The sequence below is a fragment of the Harpia harpyja genome, chromosome Z (assembly GCF_026419915.1).
Source record: "Harpia harpyja isolate bHarHar1 chromosome Z, bHarHar1 primary haplotype, whole genome shotgun sequence".
NCBI classification, from domain to species: Eukaryota; Metazoa; Chordata; class Aves; order Accipitriformes; family Accipitridae; genus Harpia; species Harpia harpyja.
In genome coordinates, this window is record NC_068969.1 from 87,798,170 (window position 1) to 87,825,793 (window position 27,624).

The window sequence follows — 27,624 nt, forward strand, 5'->3', positions numbered from 1 at the left end:
ATGGATTGGGACACAGTAAGGAGTATCATAAACACCTTTCTTAGAGGTTCACTGCATGAATTATTGAGCCATCGTGTCTTCCAGGATTCCCGGTGAAGCCCACCATAAGGAACTGCTGAACTACCAGGAAAGATGGTTGTCTGTAAGAGTTATTTTTGAGTAAAATCGTAGAACGTCATTGTCTGAAATCCAATATATTGCTTGAAGGAGTGGCTAACAGAGAGGTTGATTCTTGGTATAGGTTTCATGTTGAACTGAATTCCAATTTCATGTATCTATAAATGTAAGGTACAGTTCCACCAGTGTCAGTGAACAATGGGACCATGTCCAGTGGGACAATGGGTGTAAAAGAATATGTGTAAGGCATTCATGATTTCCATTCCCGTGGACTAACTGGCCAACTTGCAAAGAAAAAAAAGCCTTTGGGAAGGACAAGAATATTCCCAATACAATGAGGCAAAAAGAAAAAAGAAAGATTGAGCAATTCTATGTAAAATTAGCACACTAGTATAATGTTTAGTGTTAAAATTTTAAAACCTCAATCTGTACTTCTGCAATAGGAAAGGAAATCCTTTCTCTTCCAAAATGCGATGTCTGATACCAGACAGCATGCTGTTTAGTGCGAGGGACAGCATCCTCTCTGTGTTTGCTGCTCCATGTCTCACCTCCAATATAATAAAATCAGTAAGGAAAATATTTTGTGCTCTGAGTAGAACAATCAGAAAGGAATGGATAACACTGCTTGCTTCAGTCCTGTGGTAGGTTTCAGGTTACTGCTTACTAGTGTATGCTTTAAATCTATTTCTTTTTTTGTTTCTTGATCCCTTTTATTTCTTTCTAATAGACTGGTTTTATGTGCTCCAGGGACAACTGTCACAGAACCCTTTTGTATATCTATCTGTAAAGCTCATGCTTCAAGCTCACGCACTGGAAAGAAAACATTAAAAATTAATTTAAAAACTGTACTGTGACTATTAATTCTGGCAGAAAAGAAGGAAATAATCACAGAATAGCAGAGGCTGGAATAGTGGGCATCATGTAGACCGACACCTGGGTTCAAAGCACTGTCAACTAGAGTGGGTTGCTGAGAGCCATGTCCACTTGGGTTTTGAGCATCTCCAAGGGTAGAGACTCCACAGTCTTTCTGGGCAGCCTGTGCTGGTATTTCACCACTCTCAGAGTAGAAAAGTTTTTTCATAACTAGAAACAAAATTTCCTCAATTTCAGTTTGTGCCTATTGTGTCTTGTCCTATTACTGGGCACCGTTAGAAGAGCCTGGCTCTGTCTTCATTACTCCCCCCTACGCCCTATTGGGTATTTATGCACATTGACAAGATTTCCCCCCTCAACCTTCTCTCTATGAGGCTTAGCAATCCCATCTGTCTCAGCCTCTCCTAGTATGACAGATGTTCCAATCCCTTAGTGAACTTTGTGGCCCTTTCCGAGAAGTGCTCCAGTAGGTCCAAAACTGGACCCCAGATTTTGTCTTGCCAGTGCTGAATAGTGAGGAAAGGTCAATTCCCTCCACCTGCTGGCAATGCTCTTCTAACGCTACCCAGGATGTTGGCCAGCTTTGCCATAAGGGCTTATTGCTGTCTTATGGTAAACGCACGGTCCACCAGGACCTCAGGTCCTTATCTGAACAGCTGCTATCCCACTCTTTGGTCCCCAGTATGTACTGGTGCCAGGAATTATTCCTCCCCATGTGCAGGGCTTGGCGGCATTGCCCTGTATTGACTTTCATGAGGTTCCTGTGTGCCAGTTTTTCCAGCCTATTGAGGTCCATCTGAATGGCAGCACAATCTTCTGGTATATTGCTCCTTCCAGTGTTGTGTCATCTGTAAACTTGCTAAGGGTTCACTCTACTCTATCGTCCAGGTCATTAATGAAGATGTTAAACAGTATTGGCTACAGTATTGACCTATGGGGGCCACCCATGGTGACAGGCCTCCAGCTGGATTTTGAGCTGCTGATCACAACCATTTGAGCCTTGGAATTCAGCCACTTTTCAATCCACCTCACTGTTGACTTATCTATGTTTTGTCATTTTGTCTGAGAGGATGTAATGGGAGAGAGAGTTGAAAGCCTTGCTAAAGTCAAGACAGACAATATCCACTGCTCTCTTCTTATTCTCTGAGCCAGTCACCTCATTGTAGAAGGCTATCAGGTTGGTCAGTCATGATTTCCTCTTCATAAATCCATGCTGACTACTCTTGGAGGACCTTCTTGTCCTCCATGAGTTTGGAAATGATTTCCAGATTAGTCGCTCCATCACCGTCCCAGGGATTAACGTGAGACTGGCTGGTTTGTAGTTCTCTAGATAGTCTTTCTTGCCACCCTTTAAGATCGGAGTGATATTTACTTGCTTTCAGTCCTCAGAAGGCTCCCTCAATTGCTGCAACCTTTTGAAGATAACAGAGAGTGGCCTTGAAATGACTCTCAGCACCTGAGACCTCATGGACTTGTGTATGTCTAGTTTGTTTAAGTGTTCCCCAATGTGTTCCTCCTCTACTGAGGGTAGGCCTTCCTTGCCTAAGACTTCCACTCATACCTCACCTCATTCTTATCTTTAGAAGAAGACCCTTGTGTTACATAGTGCTAGTTATAGTAGAAAATATGAATTGTTAAGGTGAGTGAAACATCTGACAGTGAAAGCTTGTGGGTATTGGTCAACATTTACTTAAATGAAGTCCTAATGAACTTCCAAATAGTGATTTTAATGAAATAAGTAAAAAGTTTTGAGTGACAGATTGTCGTCTGATGTTAGCTATAATCTATCCTGTTTGCCTAACTTTCCAGAACTGCTTGGCTTTTGCTTTCTTTGCAGCTATTAACTATCTGTAGTTATACCAATGCTAAAAATTTTGTTAGAAGCTTCTAAAATGGACATGAAAACATGCATCCAAATATTTATGGTGGGTTGACCTTGGCTGGCTGGCTGCCAGATGCCCACCCAGCTACTCTCTCATTGCCCCTCCTCAACAGGACAGGTGGAGGAAGTAGGATGAGAGCGCTCATGGGTTGAGGTAAAGACAGGGAGATCACTTACCAATTACTACCATGGGCAAAAGACTTGACTTGAGAAAAATTAATTTAATTTATTGCCAATTAAAATAGATTTGGATAATGAGAAACAAAAACCCCACAAATTAAACCAACACCTTTTCCCAGTCCTTTTTCCTAACGCTTAGTTTCACTCCATCATTATTCTACCTCCTCCACCCTAAGCGGTGCAGGGGGATGGGGAATGGGATTGGGGTCAGCTCATAACAGCTCCCCTCTGCTGCTCCATCTTCCTCACACTGTTCCCCTGCTCCAGCGTGGGCTCTCCTCATGGGCTGCAGTACTTCAGGAAAAAATTTGGTCCAGTGTGGGCTCTCCACCAGCTGCATTTCCTGCCAGGAAATATCCATCTGTTCCACCGTGGTTCTCTCCATGGGCTGCCTGGTAATCTCTGCTCCAGCACCTGGAGCAGCTCTTCTTCCCCCTCCCTCTTCTATGACCTTGGTGTTCATGGGCTGTTTCTTCCTCAGTCCTCACTGCTGGGCAGCTTTTTGCCCTTTTTGAGTATGTTTTCCCAGAGGGGCCACCAGCTTGGCTGCTGGGCTCAGCTGTGCCATGTGGTGGATCTGTTGTAGCTGACTGGAACTGGCTGGGTCTGGCATGGGGCAGCCCTGGCCTCTGCTCACAGAGGCAACCCTGCAGTCCCACACTGGCAAACCCTGCCTCGTTCACCCAGTACCACATCTAAAACAAATCCCTTAAATACTTCTCTCGTATCTAGACTGTCATTCATTCAAATTAGGATTTAATCCATTTGAGGTAGTAGATGCATAGCAGACCTTCTTATATACAAAGATTAAGTGGTGAGTTTTGTTCTTATTCATAACCAGTCTACATCCATGGGTTTCTTAGACATGTCCCACCTACCTTGCTAGATTTAATCTTGAAGTATGACACCTTGAGTTAGCTATAATTTGGCCTTTAATGCACGTGCAGTACCATTCAGTTCAATGGGAATGGTTATTTAAAAATACTTTGAAAAGTATTTCTTGTTAGCAAGTTAGAAGAAATAAATAAAGGAAAAGGACTTTCAGGCCAACTGTTATCAACATTATGTAATAGTATGGACAAGAATAAGAACAACACTTGATTAACAAGGGATGGAAAGCACACTTAATAGAGTACTTAAAAAAAGATTTCTACTGTGCTGTTGAGTGCTGATATTCCTTATTTTCTGTATTTTGTTGTTCCAACAATAGAATTAGAGAAACTGTGTTAAAATAAAGGTGATTGGAAAGGACACGGCAACATTTGTAATAGTAGGTGCAGTAGGGTAGCAGATATAGTGCCTAGGAAAAGAAAAGAAACTTATATTCTATTTGTTAGTGTTCCTGAAGAAGTTAGGAAATGCTAACTTAAAGCACATCTAACTAGGATTTAATAATACAGTCACTACTATAGTAAAAAATTAAAACGTGGAAATCTTTTTCCCAATGGGTGTTAGCAGAGTAGGGAAACACATAATGATGGTCAAAAGAATCCTGTATGTGAACATCCCTTAATTTTTTTTCATGAGAGAAAGATGAATTCTGCTAGTAATACTTCATTGTATTTGATGGTGTCAACACAATGTCTCTGGGATAACACTTCTTCAGTCGTCAGAGCCCTGCTATTATCTGAAAGGTGTAGTTCGATTTGTGTCTACAAAGTGAATCTTCTTGTAGTGTATCCAGCTGTCTCTTTTGGCCTGCTTCTGGACCTTGGTAATAAGAGTAGCTCTTGTGAGGGAATTGGATCAACTCCTGTCCATTTGGCTGCTGTCTTCTGAGGTCATGGGCCTCTCTCCTGAAGTCTGTGCTAGAGAGCAAATGAAAACCACCTCTTCTTACAGTGCGTCCACGTTGTATGGCCACGGTTTATCCTAAATCATTGTACTAGAGCTTTTCCTTAGCTATAAAAAAAAAAAAAATCGTACATAGTACTTGAAAGAAAGGATTTAGAAAATCTGATGCTTTTTAGTTTAATGGTTTTTCACAGTGCATTATTAAACTTAAACAGAAAGGAGCAATAATCCGGAGGACTCTAAATGTTGCTTAGGAGTACAGCATTAAGAAATGGAGCAGTGGATTACAAGGGAATTCACTCAATGTGTTTAACATTTACATGTGTTTGCCTGAAGTGAGTGCTGGAATATACTAGTATGTACTGCAGAGGAAGTGTAACACTTGACAGGAAACATCTGCTTTGATATGCTCCAACATCAACAGCATTGTGGCAGTACGTCTTCAGACTTCAATTCTCTGGCAATATGTACCCTTAGGTTGGTGTTCTTTTTCTTGTGGGGAGTGCAAAGCTGTGTACCCTGTTCCACAAACTATTCTTTTTTCATATCCTTGTATTTTGATTTATCTGATGTCTGCGTAACAGGAAAGGAAATGAAATACTGAGATGTTAGCTAATGGTGTACAAAATGAGAATCACAAGGGTGAGTCAAAATTGTTTCTGTGGGAATTACGAAGCTGGGTGGGTGTGGAAAATAGCAGTCAAGTTGGTACCAGAAAAGAGGGTTGTTGAGAGAATACTACTGTGGCTAGCATTATCTGATACCTTGTTTCTACAGCCAGGCCATTTCAAGGGCATGTAGGTGCTCTGATTGTGCTTACCCTGAGCAAAGCTAAGTACCATACCACACAGCACCCTGCCACTTTACATGTGGTAGCCCGTCTTTTAATGCAACTTTGACACATCAGTGTTCTGTTTGCTGATGGTCCATTTACTATCTGGTCAGCTAGAGGCAGGTTTTAAGGGGGCCTGCAGTGACAGTGACTATTCTGACTTGTTTAAAGAGGCGTCTTCGTGCAGTGAAGGGCAGAGATGTGAGGAGCTCTAAACAAGCTGTGTTGGGTGCAGGAAGGAGGCTGACCCTGGCAGCAAGAAACTCTTAAATTCACAGTGCTGCTGGTTTAGAGTGGGGTCCATTTTGTCTGAAGTACAGCATGAAGCTTTGCTTAAATGGCTCTGTATGCTTGTTTCTTTAGTTCAGGAGCCTCAAACATTATAAGCAGCAACGAATAACACAGACAGGATGAAAAGCATTAATTCATATAACTGTCTTCTTACAATTACTTTGCCCAGCTACCTGGCAAAGTTTGCCTACTTATGGCAAAGGCTGGATTTCTGCTTACTCATTATTATCAGGTGGGTTGCCTCTCTTACTGCTTAGAGAGGAGCAGCACTGCTCCAGGAGTTTCTACCTCATTGTGAGAATTAGGAAACAAAGCAAGAGTTGGCTGTTTGGTAGGAATTGCCCAAGAAGAGCTGCTCTCTTCATTCTCAGCTTAGGTCAGTTTGCTTTTGTCTCTTACTCCCACCTGGAAGCACTAGAGAAGCGAATTATCTCCACTAACAAATAATGAACATTTCTCTTCGCCATTTAAAACACAGTTACAATAGAAGGAAACCACAAGAGCATAATGAAGCTTGAATAATGGGCTAGTGCATACTGTGGTATGTCAAAGTCAAACTATGCACAAAAATTGATACTTTGATGGGAAGGTGAAGAAAAAAGGGCTGACCGTTCCTCTGCAAGTGGTTCCTAGGGCCTGGTACCAGCAAGGACAGCACTGTTGGGAGTCAATGGTATAAACCCAGGTCTCAGCCAGGGAATGCAGACCCAAGGAGACCTTCTTTCCTCTTGAAGCACTGGATCCTTCCTATATGTGTTTGTTGAGGGGTGTATTGTCCAGTGTAAGTGCTTCTGCTGCTTCTTCCTGTAAAGCTTAGTCTGTCCTCTGTAAACACTGAAAAAGTTTTTGGATCAATTAATGGACGGGGCCTGTTATTGCTGTTTAACAAGCAGTAGCAGTTAAAGAAACCTCTGGCCATGGAGAACACACCACATTCCACTTGTGCCTTTGTGATTATTTCCTCATTTACAAATCCTGCGTGGATTTTTTTGTCTGTTTTGTCTTGTGAATCTGTGGCTTATTGTTTCTTTGGAACCATCTGCTTTTCTTCTGTATTGTTGATCATCTGTTTTAATGAAGAAGTTTGTGCCAGAAGCAGGATACACGCTGTGCATTTCTTTCTCTACATGGACGTCCTTTACTGTTGAGTTGTAAGGGATTCTTCCAACATAAAGACTTCTCCAGGTTATAAATACACCTTTCTGCATGGTTGATACTGCATTCACTCTGTGACTGTGATTTGTTCAAGTTGTGCCAGTTGTGACCTCACTCCTTTTATCTTCCTTCAGTAGGATAAGTCAGTCTCACTTTCTCTTATCTGGAATAGGCTTGCTGTGAATTTTTTAAGACACCCCTGTCAAACTGAGTCCATGTCACGTACAAGCAGTTTTTAAATTAGATGGAGCAGAAGGACAAGTTCTGTTCTGGAATGCTGCAGAAGGACAACTGCATAAAACCTTGAAGCATAATACAAACTTGTTGAGCACTGTGATGGGAAATTTGTTCAGGACTTGTAATTTTTAAATAACATTGCAATATTAAAAATAGCCATATGTGTCCTCTGTATACTTGTATATCTAGTAAAGAATGGTAGTTTTTCTGTATCAGCTTTCAAATATGTTATGCAGCTAAATGTTTTACTTACACAGATAGGACGTGTTTGAAAAGATTTGTGGAGAAAAAGCAACAACTGTCATTATAAGGCATTGATGTCCTTTCGCTAGCTGTGCCTTTCAGTTTTATTTCTACAATGTGCTTCTAATCTAGCTGTTATCCTTTCATCCCTGAATGTTTTTTAAGCAGTGGAGGTGATGTATCATTGCAAATATTTTCAAGGATATCTTTAAGGATCTGTCTTTGTCGTCTTTGTATTTTCTTTGATACTGGATTTGGTATGCTTTGGTATAGTATGGTATATTTGGCTGTTGCAAGTCCACCGTATTCTTGGCTATCCCGTGTTTCATTACCCTAGCCTGCACTGATGAAAGCATGCTGCCCACTGTGGTCATGGCAGGCCACATTTTGGATGTATGTGGGGTAAGTGGACAGCAGCAGTCAGACTTTCAGATACTTTCTCAGCCAAAAGATGAGAATGAACCTCTCTCAGTGTATTGCATACTTTTGAACTTTGCAGGAGAGAACTGATTGATACCGCAGCTTGTGTTCTTCAGTGGCTGCATTTCATTGGTTCTGAAGAAAAGAACAGAAAACATGTCAGTGTCCTGTGAAATATCAGTAGAAAACTCTTGTGTTGTCCTTTACGGATGGATAGCAAGAGAGGGTAGGGAGTCCTGTGGCTTACCTCCTTTTACTTGGCACACAACTTAGTTTTTGGGTCTGAGAGGCATTCACTGGCCAGTTCTGAGCCTGAAGGCAACTGATCCCTATTAAGAATGGCAGGCTGCAGAGCAGCCTTACCCAACATACAGCTCTTGATCTCACTCATAGGTAGTTGCATTCTGGCCTGTGCCTGGACTGGACAGCCATAGCTGCTTAGCCTCAAATGAGCAGGTTCATTGGTTGTGCAACGTGCAGCTTTCAGGACTGAGTACAAAAGGGTGTATTGAAAGCTCTCTTCATTTAAAAGGAAAAAGGAAAGCTCTCTTCATTTAAAGGAAAAGATGAGTTGAAAACTACACAGTGCTCTGTTTCCAACTTAAACTTTGGTTGCAAATGAGGTCAGTTGTCCACCAAAGTTAGAGAGAACAAGATTTGGCGCTTGGTGACTTGACTTTTGTTAAGAAATAGGTTTATTTGCAGTTCACACAAACAGACTTCTGTCTGGGCTTAATATACCACATGTGAAAAACTACCTGAGAAAAATAAACTTTTGCAAAACATTCTGAGCAGGCCTTGCACTGTTACAATAGACAGATGTTGGGTAACAGAAAGTCCACAGTTCTCTTAGTGCTGCATCTGTCTTATATCTCAAAAAGTATACAGCTATGAATAAACAACAGGAATTCCTACAAATGTCCTGATAAAAAAGTCCAAAAGTGTTTTAATTGAAACAATCTGAGGAAGTTTACAGTGAGTCAGTTACATAAGACTGTGACTACTAGAAGAAAGTTTAAAATAAAGGCCCGTTTTCTTTCAAGGGCTTATGCAGTCTTATTTTATGCTTCAACATAGAAAGGCTGCCACGTGGATTAGCGTGTCGGAACATGTTTTGCCTGTGCTGGACAGCACAGCTGGTATCAGCCCAAGAGTAACCTCTCCCATCAAAGGATTTTTTGTAAATGGGTGACCCTTATGGAGAAGGCTTCCTGCTGATTTCAAAGAAAACTTTTCTGGCACAGAATTTCAAAACAGTGTGTTTAAAATTCTACTTCTTATGTGTATTAAAGTATAATCTTCTGCTAAGTTACTTAGATTGTTTACAAATTAAGAAGACAGGAAATTGTTCTTTACATTCTGGGTGTTTTGAAGAAGATCTCCATAAGACTGTGACAAAGCCAGGGTACTTAACATTATTTGAAGAAGTTTGAGAGTCCTGTTAGAAGAGATCTTACTTTAAGTTGTAGTCACTTGAATTGTCAGATTAATTTTGGTGGAGAAGAAACATTGTTTTCTGTTCCCTTTTGTGGGGAAATGAAAGAGGCCTAAGATCTTTCCAACCTCAACCATTCTGTGATTCTGTAGTAACAGTCTATTTCTATGGCATATTATAGTTTCTTCATCCTTTTTAAGTTTCTCTGTTTCTATGAACACTACCATAAAGTCGTGAAACTGCTTTCTTCCTTTCCCTTCCCAGCCAAGTATCACAAGCACACAGAGCACTTACTAATTCTCACTCCCTAAAATCCACAGAACAGTTTGCAAGAGAGAAAAAGCAGAACTAGCGTAAGGAAGGAAATCTGAATCTAAACGGCATTGTTAGGGAGCCACTAGAATAAATCATGTCTAACCAACCTGATTGCCTAGGTGATAGAACAGTTGAATCTGTTCATGAGGTTAGGACAGCAGATGTCATTTACTTCCATTTCAGCAAGGCTTTTGACACTGTGTCCCATATTATTCTTGTATCCAACTCAGGACTTTACGTTCTGGATGGGTGGACAACTAGATAGGTAAAAATCTTGTTTGGTGGTCAGGCTCAAGGGCCATTGCTTAATGAGCTGGTAAAAAGTGGGGTACTGCAGGGGTCTGTTCTGTGACCTGTCCTGTTTAACATCTTTATCAGTGGTCTGGAGGAGGGGATGAAGGGCACTCTAACCAAGTTTGCAGATGACACAAAACTGGGGGGGGGTACCTGTTCGTATGCTGGAGGACAGAGCTGCTGGTCAGGGGAACCTGGACAGCTGGGAGGAATGGATGGACAAGGACCTGATGAAATTCAGCAAGGACAAGCTGTGAATCCTGCCCCTAAAAAGGCAGACCCCTACAGTGATGCAGGCTGGGAACAGAAGGGCTGAGGAGCAGCTTTGCAGAGACAGCCTGGGGCCCTGGTGGACAGTGAGCTGGGCAAGGGCCAGTTGTGTGCCCTGGAATCAGAAGGCCAGCAGCACTTTGGACTGCCTGAAGAAGAGCGTGACCCAGAGAGTGAGGGAAGTGATTATTCTCTGCTCAGCACTTGTGAAACCACTTCCAGATACTGTGTCTGGTTTGGGGATCCCCACTACAGGAAAGACATCAGTAAACTGGAGTGAGTTCAGCATAGGATCACCGAGACAGATGGGGGCTGGAGCACAGGCCCTACGAGGAGAGGCTGGGGAACTGGGTTTGTTCAGCCTGGAGAAGGATGGCTTTGGTGGGAACTAACAGCAGCCACCTGTACCTACAGAGAGGCTGTCAAGAAGGTGCAGTCAGGCACTTCACAGCTGTGCATCGTGGGAGGGCAAGAGGCAATGGTAATAACTGAAACAAGAAAGTTATTCAGTGTCCAACTGGATAAAGCTATGAGCAACCTCATCTCGTAGCTGACCCTGCTTTTGTCAGGAGGTTGGACTAGAGACCTCCCGTGGTAGCTTCCAATCTGAATTATTTTATAATGCTGTGGCCCTACAAAGAGACCTTTGCTGGAAAGTCCACATGCCACCAAGACTGATGAGCCTGCCTGCACTCTTGCAATCTTGTATTTACCATGATTAACAGCAAGGTGATATATAGAAAACCTTGATGTTGCCTTAAATTAATTACTTTTTTATTTTCTTCTAAACCAAGGAATTATCCAGCTGGAGAAACTGCATTGGTTTTTTCCTGGTCATTTTCTGAGCTATCCTGCTGACTCTGCATGAGAGGATGGATGTAGTATTACAGTGCTTGAGAGGTGAAGAAGAGGCTGTAGAAGCAACCAGTAACTTATGATATGTACCTAAAACTATTGTTTCTCTATTATTCAGACAATTCAGAGTACTGAAACCCCAATTTGAATCGCTGTCAGTACAGAGTGTTGTACCACATGTTGTGGTTATATTCACATCTGTTTTGCATCTTTGTCAATGAGCATAGGCACAGTGCCTTTTGAACCAGCTGACCTCATTGTAATAAGCCTAAAAAAGGCTAATGATTATGGGCCATGTGTACTTCTGAGTTAATGGAGGGTCTTTTCCTTGTGCTTAGTTCATAGGATTATTACATTTCCTGTAAAAGACCACAGGTCTTGCCGGTCATTAGTGATGACATTACTCAGACTTACCTCAGCAAGTATCTGCAGAAGGATGTAAGGAGAATACCTCTAGCTTTTCCCCATTATTACATCTCTTCTCTTCTCTGGTATAATAAAATCTCCCTGACAGTTTCTACAGAGTAAGAGAACTTAGAAAACATTTCCCCCTTACCTTCATAGACCATTTTTATTGCTGGAAAACTCACAGGTTTTGTATGCAGCAGAGACCATGCAGGACTCGAGGCTAGAACAGAAAATGTCCCTATTTGATGGTGGGGAGGTGTGGAACCCTTGAGTGTTGGCTGTTCCTTGTTCAAGCTTTGGGTTTTTTTCCCCATAGTATGCATGCGTTAGAGACCCTTCTGACATTTCTTTGTTGCACTGAATATGAAGTTTTTGTCAAATCCTTAATGGGACAAAGTCCACTACTGAAATTCATTTGTGTAATTTTATGCTGAGGTGTGTCTTATATTGGTAGGTGAATTTCCTTTTCCAGGGACAGGCTTGCTTTAAATAACCTGAGTCTTTTTGTTTGTTTCTGTTCTTTCCTTGCATTAAGAAGATTGTCCTCCTACCTACTTCATTCAGGAAGCCTGTAACAAGGCAGGCTGTTTAATACAGCATACTACAGCGTAGCAGTGACAGCTGTTTTTCTGGATGTATACACTAAAAAAACCTTCCTTTGCTCTCAGAGCTTAACTAGTCACAGGCCATGCTGTTGGGAATTGGACACACACAGACTGTCTAATACAGTCAGCTGCAGTCATTAAAAGAGTGGGCAGTATCATTCCTAGAAGAAGGCATAATCTTTATGCTGCTGAGCCATGACAGAATTTGGAGGCTAAAATAAGCTTGGAATCTTTAAAGGAATTCATTTGTTGTGTAAAAGTTCACTGAAAATGCTAGAAGTCATTGTACCTGATCACCATCCATTCCCTTTGTCCTTTAATTTACTGACAAGGAGGAGTTAACTTACTCTATAGGCATATGAGTGCTGAAATAGTAATGAAGAGTGATTCTTGTGTCTCAGCCAGGAAGGGCATGAATAACCTTAGGGATTACTGCAGTACATCTGGAGAGCATGGCCACATGGCCAACCAGATGGTTGGACTTTTCTTCATTAGTACTATGAACTCTGCAATCAAATCTTAGATTCTGTGTGGATCTACTGTACATATGTGTGCAGTTTGTCACTGGAACAGGCTCTCCAGGGAAGTGGTCACAGCACCAAGCCTGTCAGAGTTCAAGGAGTGTCTGGATGACGCTTTTAGTCATATGGTTTAGTTTTAGGTAGTCCTATGAGGAGCAGGGAGTTGGACTCGATGATCCTTATGGGTCCCTTCCAACTTGAGATATTCTGTGATTCTGTGATTCTAGTTTCACCTCACAGGGACTCTGAGCACTGTGCCAACTGATTTTATTATGTGAAAGACAAAATTCTGTTGGGGTATGTTGCTGCCAAAACACATCTCTCCCTCATTGTATACTCATAGAAACGCTTGTGTTTGCTAGTTGTCTTTAGCAAAGCAGCTTTTGTCTCTTGCTTTGTCCTTACTTTTAGCACAGCCATATCTAGATACTGTATATATCAGCAGCTGTTTCTAGTCATTCTGTTAGAGCTTGTGTGAAGGGGACAATGAAGTTTTCACAAGGCAGGGAGTCACAGGCACTGTGTCCTGAAGGTTATGCTTCCTTTGAGAGTTGACTCTTGAAACATTTCGAAAAGAGGGTGCGAAGTTATGCATTTTGGATTTGAATCTGAAACCGGTGACTAAAGCAACATGAGAACAGCATTTGATGTGGAACATCATGATGAGTACACCTGTTCGAATCCCACACACTGAAGAAAACAACCCCATAATAAGAGAGAGTTACACAGACTGCATCTTGTGCAAAGCTTTCCAATACATTTGTAACCAAGAGAAACAGTTGAAAACAACATTAGTTACTGTAATACGTTTTGTTAGAAGTTCTCAAATTTTAAGTTTGGGTTCCTGGAAGTGTACAATGCAAAGGCAGTGATGGCATTTTCATGAACTTGCGTATTACACATGGGGGGGTGTGTGTGTTATTTATATTAAAGAGAAGAAGTGTAAATTCCCATATATATAGCTTGCAACTGTAATGCATAAATAATTTTTTACCCTAGCTGATTTGGCTGGGAGACCAGTGAGAATTTTCATGTTTTCTTCGCTTATATCAGTTATATCACTCATTTGAATTTCTGAGAAGAAATATGGGCTTTGTTGTTGATGAAACTCATTAGGGTTTTGCTGTCCAAGTAGCATTTATTACCACTGAAACAACATCATGAGGTTGCCAAAATGTTACAGTGTGGACTAAGCCACAGCCTGTAAATTTCCTTAAAGGATTGCTATTTTTTGATTATTTTGTTTGGTAGTATGGATCTCAGGTGTGGTATGTGTAGGTCTACAGCACCATGGGAACCTATGCTCTGTCTGTGTGTGCTCTAGAAGGTATTTATTTCCTTCTCTAACTACTGAAGTTCAGCAATATCTTCCTGGTACTTCATCATGTCCTTTTATTGAAATGTCATAAACATTACTAATCATTATAGGTAGTCTAGGTTGAGACATCCATAATCACTGTAATTCATATTGTTTAAGAGATTTTCAGTTCCCTGACTGTTGTTTGCTCCTGGTTTCCATTTTGTTCAAGTTTTTCACATTTCTTTTTAACTTTTACTGTGTATTTTCCATCTAGGAAGAGTGAGAGAGCAAGCCCACACTTTGGGTATTTTCTACCACCAAACACCACAATATTGTGCCAAAATTTACTTCCCCCCTGCCCAAGACTGACAGAACTCTGTCTATGGATAGACTCCCAGGTGGTGTGCTAAAGGTGCCAACTCTCTATCTCTTTTTTTCACAGTAACACTTAGGGTTCCTCTGCTGGGTAGACTCACAGCATGCCGAGTCTCCTGTGGTATGCTAGAGGGTCTCCTTACTTAATGTCAATGTGCAGGCATTATAGGTGGTTTGACTTGCCTGCAGAATCTTTCTGTGATTCCAGAGAGGAATAATATAGATATAGCAAATGTCTCCATACACTTACTGCTGGGTTGTTTTAGGAAATTAGCTTAGTCATAGGTCTATTTGTAAATTGGAGAATTAAGTTCTTCAGCAGCTGCTCCTGACTGGCTGATCGCTCACTGCTGGGGTAGTTTGCTGGATTGTTTTACCTCTGCAGTAATTCAGTGTGATATTTTTCTCAGTATCTTTCTTCCCACGTGAAGACTGATTTCTTAGGGAAGACAGGGCATGATGCGATCGTAAGGATAGCTCCTTTGTGGGTCAGAGCATTGATTGTCAGCCCTTGTGCACTGGTCCACAACCAGCTCTGGGTTCTTGAGTCTTCCAGAATCAAGAGCTCATTCTACACCCCTCCTAGTTACCTGAATCTTGCTTAGGTTGTTCTTCAGAAACACAAGAAATTGTGGTCTAAAATCGGATGGGTCTATATGTTCTCAGGAGGCTTACTGTGATATGATAGATCTGTAAGATTACTTCCTCTTGTTCAAACGAATCAGCTCCTCATCAGGTACACCTAAAGCTCTCTTAGCTTCTTTTTGTCAAAACTCAGTACAAACATGGTTTGTTTTGCTCTTTCTCCCGTCATTTAGAAATGCTTAAGAGGCCTGGTTCACGCTTGCTTTTGCCAGTGCTAGGATCTTACTGACATTGTTACCAGTCTGTGAGCCGCATGCTCCTCATCCAGTTTAAATCTGACTGCTCCTTTGCAAAATTGTCTTTGTGGTGGATATCACTCAGCCAGCATAATTAGAGAGTGAATTTATGTTCTTGTAACTCAGTGGAATGAAGTATTGGTAGAATGTCCTGCTGAGTTTACCGTAATAACATTTAACTGCAGCTTAAACTAACCCATCAGACCCTCCTTTTCTATCCTTACAGCCACCATCAAATGCAGGATGAATCAAGCTCCACATGTCATACGTTTTCAGAGCACTTCGTTGTTTGTACCAGATAAGTCAATTCTTTGTTTCACTGGAAGGAGTTGTGGAAAGCCTGGCAATATCTTTTTGGAAGTACTTCAGATGGATCATTCAGCACATTAAAAGTTTGTTAGTAATGAATGGGTAAGAGTCTTGGCAACGCTTTAGCATGCCTAAGAGTATTCCCATACCTGAGATAAAATCATCAAGAAGTCTACCGAGTTCCTCCTGTGCCTGTAGCTCATGCCCCAATTTAAGGAGAGCTGTTTTACATGCTCCTTATTTAACCAGCTATCTTTAGGATCTTTTAAACATCACTCTGTGGCTTGGGAGACTGCTGGAAAGTCACCATAAGTGAGTTTAATACATATGAGCGAGACTTGGAGAAGAAAAATAACTTCTTAACATTCAGTAACTGTTTATTCTGGAAAGTTTTTCTTCCCCCATGTGGATCTGACAAACTGGCCTTCCTCCTGTGAGCTTTGGAGTCTGTCTTGGCTACAGTTTGTTTGTTAGTGATGACTGATACCTGGTGAAGCTAATCTGTTTGATGGGCCTTGAGTACAAGGTTAAATAAAGTCACATAAAGGACAGAATTTTCCTATTGGTACTTCTGGTTAAAGATAAAGGAGGGATCTGCAGGGGCTAGGCAGGAGGAACATATGCAATTTATAGTCTTAGCACATACAAACATCACAGCTAGCTTTAGTTACACTAAAGAACTGTTGGGTTTCTTTATAGGGTGTGTCTGCAGCATCCTGTTTTTCTATATAGATGTACACAATGAAGAGAAATCAGAAGCAAGAGGATGAACACATCCATTTTTGCACTTCGAAATTACTTTCCCCCTCCCTTTAAAACAATAAACCTTCCAACTTATCTTTATTTACACAGACCTATCCACCTTGGCATCAATTTTTTTTTCACTTCATAAGGAGCAGTATTTCTGTCTGTAAGGTACTGGATTTGTTAGCAGATTTCTTGGAAATAGGTCTTAAAAGTACACATAAGTAGTCTTGCTTTATAATGGGTGCTTAATACTCAATAAAGCAAAATAGTTGACTTTTGCCTCTTGGCACCAGTTCAGCAAAATACTTAAGCACGCTTAACTTTTGGACTCATGAGAACCCCCTAGGGATTTGAATGGAAATATGAAAGCCTTCTGTAAAAGTTTATGTTAAAAAATGAATGTAGAATATAGAAAAAAGGAATTTTGCACAAACATACTAGTTTTTCCATGACTTCAATGTTTTATCTTTTCCCCCATTTTATTATGTACTACCCTCATTGCTTTTTGGCACTGAGCCCTTGTATAAAACACTTGTTGTCCTGTAAAGGAGCAATTGAAGTTGTGCTGTGACTGAGTCAGCATCCCCTAGCAAGAACCTCCTAGGTTGCTTCTCTTCATAAATCTCAGTGTGGGGGGCAGCTGGAGTAGGGCTGAAAAACATAAGAAGACATGGAAGTGGAAGAGGTAGGAGGAACAAAACTCAGAAGACCAGGTTGCATGTCCACAGACAGTACTGTAGTTTGAAATCATATAAAGCTTGTGAACATTCTGAACACAGCTCCGGCTAAGGAAAATACAGTTCAGTAATTCAGCAAAGCCTGAATCATGCCTCCTTCACACAGTGCAGTGTTTTTCATGGAAGCCTGAATAAGCCCGTATGTCTACATGGTACAATGCAGAGCAGTGCAGAGATACTATATCTAGACTCCCACTGCCTGTGTGTTTGTGCCAGCAAAGTACCAAACCCAGCCCGTGGAGACCAACCAACGGGGGCACAGTGCCACACTGATGGGACCAGACTGCTTCCTGCTTAACAGATAGCTTCTTTGCCGTGAGGTTATAGATACCTGAACCATGCTCAGCTGCAAAATATGGCATATGTTTTACTGTCATTTGCACCTTTAGAGCTGCCTAAGGTTGGTGAGTGTCCAGCAGGACTTAAATCACTCTAGTCCTCTCCTCCCACAAAAATTTGGGCTATGAGTTTTGTGGAGCTGCACCTGAGAAATGCTGTGGACTTGTTCCTGGTCTTCTTTCTTGTTTCTTCTCATCCCGTCATGTCTGTGTTTTCCCTCACACACAGCAGAAAAGGACACTAGTATAAATACTGTTCTTAGAATAAACTCTTGCTCTTAGCAAACTAGATACAGGCATTCAAGTTGACGGTCTGGGTTAGTTTTAAACACAGTGGATTCATTCTGCCTTCTGTCATTCAATGGAAGAGAAAGAAAAGTGTTGACCATGTGAGGAGTTCAAAATGGTAAAATTGTTAATAGTTTGGAAACAGAATTTTACACTCAACTAATTCCTAGTAAAAAGTAATTGAGAATTGTTTCTAGCAGTTTAGTGTGAATTCACGTAAGACCTGGTTCCACTGCCTGTAATAAGAGCACAAATACTTCTTCTGGAATTAAACATTTCTCATTATGATTAAATTAATTTTTCTTTTAAAAAAAGTCAGGAACAATTTTTTTTCTCTTGTCCTACTAATGTTTTTATTACAGGTGAATTCCAATGTTAACAGCAATTTCAAGAAAGTGTTCTTAGTAGCTCTACTCATAGCAAACACTACTGAGTCAGTATTTATTCAATTTAATTTTATTATGAGTGTGCAGAAGTCTAGCATCTAGCAGTTGTGTCCCTTTCTGATTATTTTCTGAACATCTGCTCCATGCTAAAATCTGTCAAAGTGCTGAGATTTTTTTAAAACATGACAGAGGGGATTTTTTTTTTCTTCTTTTTTTTTTTTCTGAAGACTGCAAAGAATTGTGTGTTTTGTAGTCTGAGCTACAGTGTTTTCATGCTGACAGCACTGTCCATACCCTGATAGTCTGGCTGAGCAGAAACAGATGTCATAGGCTCATTGGCCAGTTTCCTGTCTGAAGGAGAGGCTTCTGATAAAGTCCAGTTTTTCATGGTGGGATTTCTTTGGTGCTGTATTTCCTTGAAAAGAAGGAAAGTTCTTAGTTTCTGTATGCACAAACTTCAATTAAATTGAATTAAGCACTTAGCTCTTCAGAGAAGTTTTTTATCCCATGGAATCTCATTGCTAGGATTCTGTTATCATCCAGACTTCAGAGAGGAATTTATAAGCCAAAGCTGTACTTAAGGCCTTAAAACCTAAGCCTGTGTATGAGGCCTCCTCCAGTGCAACTTCTTAAGAGTAATTTAACTTCTCAGAAAAAGGTTCTTTAATGCCTCATAGTGCCCACAAATTGGGGATAGTAACAGTCTCATTGTGGTAACATGTCTAACTTGCGTGCTATTGATAGTTTTAACATTGGCAGAAATTTCTGGTCACTGTGACAATAACCTACTTGCAGCACTGCAAATACAGGGTGAAAAATTCCAGCTTTGCATGCCATCTGCTTCGTGTATTTCTTAAAGGTGCATTTACTGTCTCTGTTCACCAGTGAATCCTGCATCAGTGGCAGTTCACTCCACAGCAAATTAGGGAGACTGGGCAGTACAGTGTCCATAAAAGGTATATTTGCACCTCCTGCCCACAGTGGACAGGATTAACACATTAGTTTTGAAAGGAAAGGCAGACTCAGCAAGGAGCCGTGCTGGCTATTTTTGCTTTCACGACTTACTCCCTGAAGAGTAGGGAAGAGGCAGAGGCATTCTGCAGCCCTTTCTCAGAGATTTGAAGCAGAGCTGTGCTGCAGCTGTTGGCTTACTTACAAATGCATTTCAGTTTTGCAGTGCTCCCCTGGCTCTGTAGCTGGCTATGAAATTAGGCACATGAATTTACTTTTACCCCTTGGGATTAAATCAGAAAGTTGCCTGTTGGGATTGGGACACAAATTAGTTTACCATTATTTTCTAAAGTGCCTCAAGTACTTTAAAAAGTGCTGTCTTTTTGCTATGTTGCACAAGGTGCTTGTAACATCTGACTGAGATATTGCAGAGTCTGTGTGCAGGAAAACTTGATGGTATGAAACATTGAGCTGTGTGTTGACACCATGGCCCATAGGTGGCAACAAGGAGTGTAAGTAACTGCAGGGCCCCACTGTGTTTATGTTTGGGAGCCTGAGTTCCCTGATGAGTGTTTTAATTATCCTTGTGATGCTGCAAGCCTTTTCGAGTCTGCTCCTACAGGAGACAGAAGAAGTCCAATGAACTTCAAGAGCCTGAAGTTTTAAATTTGTTTGGTTTAGGAATTTAAAGCCAAGGTGCTGACCTTCCACGCAGTAGTTCATGTCCTTGGAGTATAGTGGTGATTGTGCTGAATGTGAATGTCTTCCATGTAGGTCAAATAAGTTTTTAGTATGTATGGTTGCTGTGTGTTACAAGGCATGAGCAAGGTAGGTTGTGTTTGTAGGACTTTGCCTTTCTGCTGGGATAATTTTTAGTTTTTGCTGTTGAAAGATTTCAAACATGGGGAAAGGCCAATGTGAGACTGAGAGGCAGGAGAGAATATTGGAACAGTTAGTTGGCACCGCAGTTAAGTAGCATGAGTGCCAGGAGGCTCCATTGATAGAAAGGGAATTCAAATTGTCCTGAATGGAATTTAACAAGGAGATGATTTCTGCAATTATTAGCAATCCATAACCATTCTCAAAACTATTGTCTGCCAAAATAATCCACCTGAAGTTACCAGTTTTCAAGACAGAACCTACCCCTGAACACCAGACCTTGATTCAGTGTACCTTTAGACCACCTGCAGAAGCATTTTAGAGTTATAACTTTGCAGGGGTGTGGAGGAAGCAAAACCAAAAGAGCCAAACGTTTTTAGATCCTTTGTAGCTGAAGAGTCCTCACATGCTTTTTTTAAATTGATTTCTGTTACTATAATCTTTCTCTGTGAGATGTAGCATCCTAGAAAGCAGAAAGAAAAGGAACTTGTTGTCTACTATTTTTTTTTTCTGCCTTGTGCTCCTGATAGCCTCTCTGCCAGCCATGGCAGTTTACATCTTATCTTAGTGATAGGTCCTGGTTATCTGTGTTGTGTGCAAGGGCTTAGCATTCCACTGCTTTTTTGCTTAATAAATTAAAGACTGGGAAGGAGTAACACTGTGATACTTGACCGTATAAGGGAGGTGACCGTTGTTTTAGTTCTGCTCCTTGCACAATATGAAGTTGAAGCCTTTTAAGGGAAGGCGGTGCAGACAGAGTGAAAACATCCAGAAGCAGAACATCCATTTCACATTATAGTTGGTGCCAGTGCTGGTGCTGTCATTGCTACTGCTGTGAATTTCTCACAGGTTGTTGGAGTTGCATAGTTAAAAAGAGGAGAGACTTAACAGATGAGACTGAAGAAAAAAATTAAACCCACTTAGTTCATGGCTCCTGCATCTTGAGAAATAATAAGAAGGAAGAGGGAACTGACCAAAGGTGAGCTGAATTAGACTTCCAAAGTTGAGAAATGAAGTAGCAAAGAGCTCTTCAGCATCAACAAGAAGAGACCACAAAAGGAACGATTGGAAATTTCATGCAGTGAGAATGGGATACCGAGTCGGTGACTAAAAAGGCAATGAATATTGTGTCTAAACTTTCAATTAAGTTTTTAAAAAAATTTCTTTGCAAAAGAAATGTGAATGTTGGAGAGGGAATGAGATAACTAATGCAAATGATTGGATGGAAAAGGAACTGTGGCAGCATGATAAGAGCTCAATCCTGGATGTCATCTTACTACTCCAAAAGAATGAACCCATGAAATTTTAGGTCTGGTTGCAAGTAAGTCCATCAAGGCAAAGACTGTACTATATGGTTAGAGAATAGCAAAAGCAGGATCTCTAATAAAGGGATGGAAAAATTGATGTAGGCAAACATAAGTCAGTTGTTTTGATCTCAGAAGTGTCCAGAGTCTTACAAAAATTTTGAAGCATCTCAGGCAGTAAAATATCAAATAACACACATTAGTATGCCAAGGTTAGACTGTGTGAAGACTGTTCTTTTCAGCTAGAGAAATTATTTTCTTGATAAATCAGATGCAGAGCCTTACTTGAGATATTTTTCATTCTTTGTGTCAAGGAAGACTACAAAAGTGGGAGGAAAAACTGATTTTCTTAGTTGCAGTCACACCATAGTCTTGTCTTTAAAATAGAATATGATTCAGGCCTTAAATCAAATGAGGCTTTTATCAGCTGGAGATTAGATAACACAGTCTACTTTAGTGGCTAAGTAGAGATTTAGAAGATCCAGTGTGAAACCTTTTTCTTCTACAGCCGTAAGTCCGAAAGAAACTGTTACAGAGGTTTGATCTCTTGCGAAATGCTGCTACCACACACTATCCTTCAGTGGCCCACATGTCTGTCCCACAAATTCCTTCAGTTCCTGTTTGTTAGGGCCCAAGAGTGCTTACCCTTCTGCAGAATCAGGCTCGCTGCTCTCTGAATTACAGCACCGTGTCTACCTCAGCGCTGGCTCCACAGAGAGGAGTAGGATTGAAAAAAAATGTGTCCATGGAACACCAGTCTGTGTTTTGAAGCCTGCTCACCCAGGTATCTGTGAGCGTCTTTCCCATGTGCAGCTGATACCTACAGGTGGTGGAAGACAAGAGAGACAAGGACATGTAATAGCCGCTTCTTTAGTGATTCTTTCATTAGTACCTCTTTCTTCCTCCAAGGTAAGGCTCCAGAATGAATGCGATGCTGCAGTTTATCCTAGCCAGCATTTCACCTACAATGCAAAACTCTAGCCAGTCATTTACAACAGCTCACAAGGCCTGTCAAAGAAAGCCCTTCCCCCAGTGTTGTGACCTTTATCTTCGTGGTGAACAGGCGTCATGGCTTTGGCAGGATAATTTTGTTTGATTGACTGGTCTATTCTCAGAAGTTATAAAAATTTCACTGGGCACAAGAAAGTCAGCTTGCTGCAGGCCATTTGTTGTGTCCGAATGATATGTATTCATCAGGACATTTTGTGGCATTGTAGAGAATAGGTTGGAGCAAACTTCCCTCTGACTTTCATTAATGTAAGTCAGGGTAATTCTGCTGAAGTCAGTGGTGTTTTGCTAGTGCAAAACCACAGTGACTGGGAGATACCCTCAAGGACCACTTTGCTTTATTAGCCCGTCTGTGGAAAATAGTCTGTCGTCTCCACTGAAAACTGAAAGAAAGGTATCACAAGGATATTCTTTTAATCCTTTTAAATAAAAGAACATTTTTTCTTCAATTTAAAGTTGTCTGTTTACACAGTTTAAGCAGGATAATATTTTTACTGTAATTCCAAGGAAAATAATTTGGGCTGTCAAGAGTCCTGTACCCTCTGTTTTCCTAGTTAAGTGACATACATATGGCTATGAAGTATAAGGAAGAAGATGTGTGATATTCAGCTGTGCAGCTGTACAATAAGTAGCCCAGTTGCCTGGTGCAGAACAGGTAAGTTTTCTACATTAGTCTGTTAAGGCTTTCAGGGGAAATTTTAGAATTAGCTGTGAATTTTTTTTTTTCTGACAGGAAATTTTTATAAAACCTGATCTTCATTATGAAGATTATTACTATGTTCATTATTACCTTTATTATGAACTGGCCAGCTCTTGCTTTGGTGAGACTTATTGTAGAGTTTTCTAGTGATGAAGTAACTCAGAGTGCTTCTCATGGTTGTGTTGTATTTGTTCTCCTTATGTTTTAGTAAAAAGTGAGCAGTCAGTATAGGTAGTGTGGGACTAGCTCTTCTTCATAAAAATGAGAGTGAAGTTGTACAGTAGGAGGGTAAATTTAAATATATAACCTTGCAATAATTTATAGTCTTATTTTAACTCACTATTATCTCACCATTTAAAAACAGCTGCTCCTGCTTTTTTTAAATTAAAAAAATATCATTCTAAATAATGTTCGTAATTGCAAAAAGTGCAGTCCACTCTGATTTTTTTTTCCTCCTTAATTAGTTTTTCAGCATACTGGGAACATAAATACCCTTAGCTCTGATATGGGCAGAATAACTAAGGTGATTGCCCTTCGGTTTAGGTCCAAGTGTAAATACCCCATTTCCCAGTCTAGCGAGAGCTAATTAGTGCTACACACAGACAGAAGAAACTTTATTGTGTAATCTCATTGATTTAGTGAGCAGTTACACTGAAAGAAGGCAAGCAAGAATACTGTTTGAAGTCAGTCCCATTAAATGTCTGAGGTGACAAGGACCAGAATATCCACAGTTTGTTGTATTCCTTCTACATAGTTCATATTCATGGAATGTATAAACACAGGTATATATCAACTGTGTGGTTAGACATAAATAGAATGTCTTTACTTGAAATAGACTAGGAAAATGAACCTATTCTTATGGCATATTTTTTTCCAGCTTTTATTTTGAATTGCTCTGGAAGTATATTCCGTCTGTCAAGTCAGGCCTTTTGATCACTAACACCTTCACTCAGAGACTGAGGTATTGCCCTTACAGGAGCACTACTGCATCAGTATCCTGATGATGATGCACTATACATATATATAAGGACATACAAAATTTCCTCTGATGATTGAGACCTCTGCAAGATAGAAACTCTTTGCAGCACCAGTTCCAAAATTCACTTTCTGAGAGAAGTAGTATCCTGTCTGACCAAGAGATCTCATATAGACAACAAAATCTTTATGGTAACCACTTGACTTTCCATTTCTAACTCCCCAAATTTGGGGACTCCAGTGTAAATGTACAGAAGGAAGAGAAACTTAAAAAGCTATATATATAGACTTGTTTGAACTGTTCTATAAAGGTACGTTGCTAAAAACATCATAGATTGTAATTAATGGATCTGTGATTTGTTACAGATAAAAACCTTTACCATGACTCACCAGCAGTTGTTCGTGCAGAATTACAAGTTCCAGAAACCCTCATCCTAAGCATTTATTTGCTTAGCAGAATAAAATATTTCCTTAGTATCTTTCAAGCTTGTCATGAAGTCATATGCTGCACTAGGTAATGCTCGGAATCCTTAGTGGTACATAGAAACTAATTTCCGAATTCTGGTCTAAAAGGGATGCTACACTTTTGTCTGAGCTGGCACTTTTTAAAAAAAAAAAAAAAATCAGGTTACTTGGTGTAGCAGTGACTAAAAACTCTGATTTTGTCATTTTGTCTGCAAGAAAGCAGTCTGGTGAATATAAAGTGAAAAAAAAGTTTTGGTAAATGAAGATGCCTTTTTTTTTTTTTTTTTACTTTCTCTGCACTGAAGTCATACCAGTGATATTTCTTGTTTAGAAAGATGTAAATGTAGGAGCATTAAAAATCCCTTCCCCTTCGCATGTTTAATCTCTGTTTTCCCTGGCTTTGAAGATCTAGTAATTTCCCAGTTACAGAATATTAGTCTCCTTCCTCTGAGGGTATTTTCCTGTAGTTGTGGTGTTATTTGTTTGATCTGATGCAGCACATTACTTCTCTGAGTCTGAAACTTCGAGAATTTTTTGCATCTTCCTGTGGGAACCCCTCTCATGTTTCCTGGGGCAATCATTCACCTTGAATGTCTATAGGTTGTATAAAGGCACATTCTGCATTTATTGAGATTTCCAGTGATGATTCTTTAGTTCAGTAAAATGGCAATAGAAAAAAAGTATGCTTAATTTTCAGTATGCTTCTACTTATTTGTTCTGTTAAAGTCTTAAGAGTCAAGAACAAGAAAATACTGCAAGGAACCATCTATTTCACTATAAACTTTGTATGTATATGTTTATATGTATATTGTGTTTTGTTTGTTTGTTTGAAAGGCTTAGTTTAAAGTAAGCCCATTGCCAACAGAACCAGCATCTGTATTTCCAGTACTAGCCTAATACACAGAAATCTTTGAAAACCATTACAACCCCTGGAAGCCTTTGGTGATGGTCAAGATGGGTCCATCCAAGGCTACTTGTCCCCAGACTAGAGGAATACAGAAAAGTGAAAGGGGACGGATTTCCTTCTCCAAAAACCCATACCAGGATATGGGGACATTTCTGCAAGCAGAAATATTCCTGCTGTATTGTTAGGCAACCTCAAGAGAACTGGTTTTGCTCTTCTAGCATGTTAGCCATTGTTTTCTGGTTGATTGTTTTCTGGTTTTTGGCACTATCGTCCTGTTCCCAGTCTGCAGTTATTGTCACACAGAGATTAAATCCTGTTATGTTCTTGATTTTTTGCAGAGCCAGCCAGAAACCTGTTCAGCTCCGCACTGTATAACCTCCATTACACAGCAGCATTTCTAAGGACCAATAATATAGCTAGTGCTGTATAAATACAAGGAAGTATACACTTGCCTCTGCCTCTAAACTAGACATGAAAACTGAGTTTAGGATTAAATATTTTGATAATACTTTTTTCCCAGGTACCTCTTTAGCTCTTTTCAAATAAGTATCAGCAATTCTTACTCTATCTCAATTAAAAAACCCACTCTTTTTAGGCAAAAGTACAAAAATGAACACCTAGGCTGACTAGGAGGAGACTTAGATAGCAATGGATATTTATTACATTAAAAAAAAAAAAAGTGGATTTGGAGACTTAATACAGTGCTGATTAACAATTTAAAGATTTCAGCAAGAATACTTAAGGGCTGAACTGTCATTTAGGTACATTTATGTACCAGGTTTTGAAAGGGTCAGTATTTGCACATTTGGACAGTTCATCCCATCTACCTTACATGTCTCCTTTAAGACACAGTGATGGAGCGTCTGAAAACAGATGTCTCTCTGTTGGTCAGAGAGATGACTGCTTTTGCTTTGACACGTAACTTCTAGGTGGATTGTGTTAAGCGCATTGAATCCTGCTTTGATTGATCTGCTTTGCCTGGGCTTGACTGCAGTTAAAATTACGTAAATCGTCTCATGTCAAATATTCTTCTGTGGGGGTGGAATTTAGGAAATGTTTGTTAGTTGTTATTGCTGTAGCAGTCCCGGGGAGATTGTTAGGTCCTTCATAGTCAGTCAGATTGCTTAACTATATCTCAAGACTTATTTTTCATATTAAATCAGTTGGCTCTGAAGATCCTAGGCACACAATGAAAACAAGCAAATATAATTAAAAACAAGAAGAACGGTAATATTCATTCTGCATAAATCCCAGCTTGGTAGTGGGTTCCTTAGAGGATTTGGATTTTTTCTTCCTTCTTGTTTTTTAGTCCAAGAAAGGATTTTTTCATTGTAGTTCATAACAGGAATAATTACCAGTTAACAACCTGGGAAGGGGAAAGAACATCCAGCTTATATGGTGGTTTATTTTCATTTTTGAAAATACTGGCAGGTCAGCCAGCTAGTGGGACTATTTCCTGTAGGTGCATCAGAGGAGACAGGGAAAGTAAGTTCAGACTCAGGTTGAGACTAGGAAAGCTTTTTTAGAGGAGGTGCTGCATCATGGAAACATTTCTGTGTTGTGTTGGCTTTGAACACATGAGCAGAAGTAAAAGTGTCTTTCAAGCATATTGGTGTTGGCCACCTTTGTAAAGGAAGATACTTCAACACGATGATTTAACTTTCATTAAAATATTAGTATAACAAAAGTGTGTATCTCTGGATATAGCTGTTTCTTATTCAGAAAGATACTGGTAAAGGCTATTGAGCTGAGGGCCTACATTTTCCAAAATACTACTGTTGGTGTATAAACATACCTGTGAAGTCAGGTTTAGAGGCAAGGATTGGTTTTGAATGGTGCTGTTGATCTGTTCTGTTCTTTTTGTTTTACTTACAGCCCAGCTGTCAGGACATGTAGCAAGACCTGGAATATTCCTCAACTGATCCCAGGCCATATGTAAAAAAAGCAATGTATTAATTGTGTGATGTTTTATTGTGTCTTTTCCAGAGTGGCAAAAGTAATGAAGGTTCCTGTCTATGAGACACCAACGGGATGGAGATATTTTTCCAATCTCATGGATTCTGGACGTTGCTCACTTTGTGGGGAGGAAAGCTTTGGCACTGGTAAGTAATACGTAATCAAAAGTTTCCACAGACTTTTAATGACAACTTTTAATTTTCTTGGGTGCCTCAAGTCAAAGCCAAAAGAATCAGCAAATTAACGTTGTCTTGTGCTGGAACAGAGAACTGTCAGTTATTTACATTTTGAGGGTCGTCTTGCAACTCTGGTGTCCAGTACCCTGAGGTATGAAAAACGTGGAAGATGGACATTCACAAGCCATAGGCAATCTTATCACTGCCCAGACAGC

The 27,624-nt window shown here is 40.3% G+C and overlaps 1 protein-coding gene across 1 annotated transcript in view; it reads left to right on the forward strand.

The window, feature by feature from the left end:
* The window catches only part of PGM5 (phosphoglucomutase 5), a 77,392-nt gene that overhangs the window by 19,647 nt on the left and 30,121 nt on the right, over positions 1 to 27,624 (forward strand). The window contains exon 7 of the mRNA XM_052775636.1: positions 27,264 to 27,379. Within this exon, the coding sequence (XP_052631596.1) occupies positions 27,264 to 27,379 (116 nt within the window). The remainder of the gene's footprint in view (positions 1 to 27,263; positions 27,380 to 27,624) is intronic.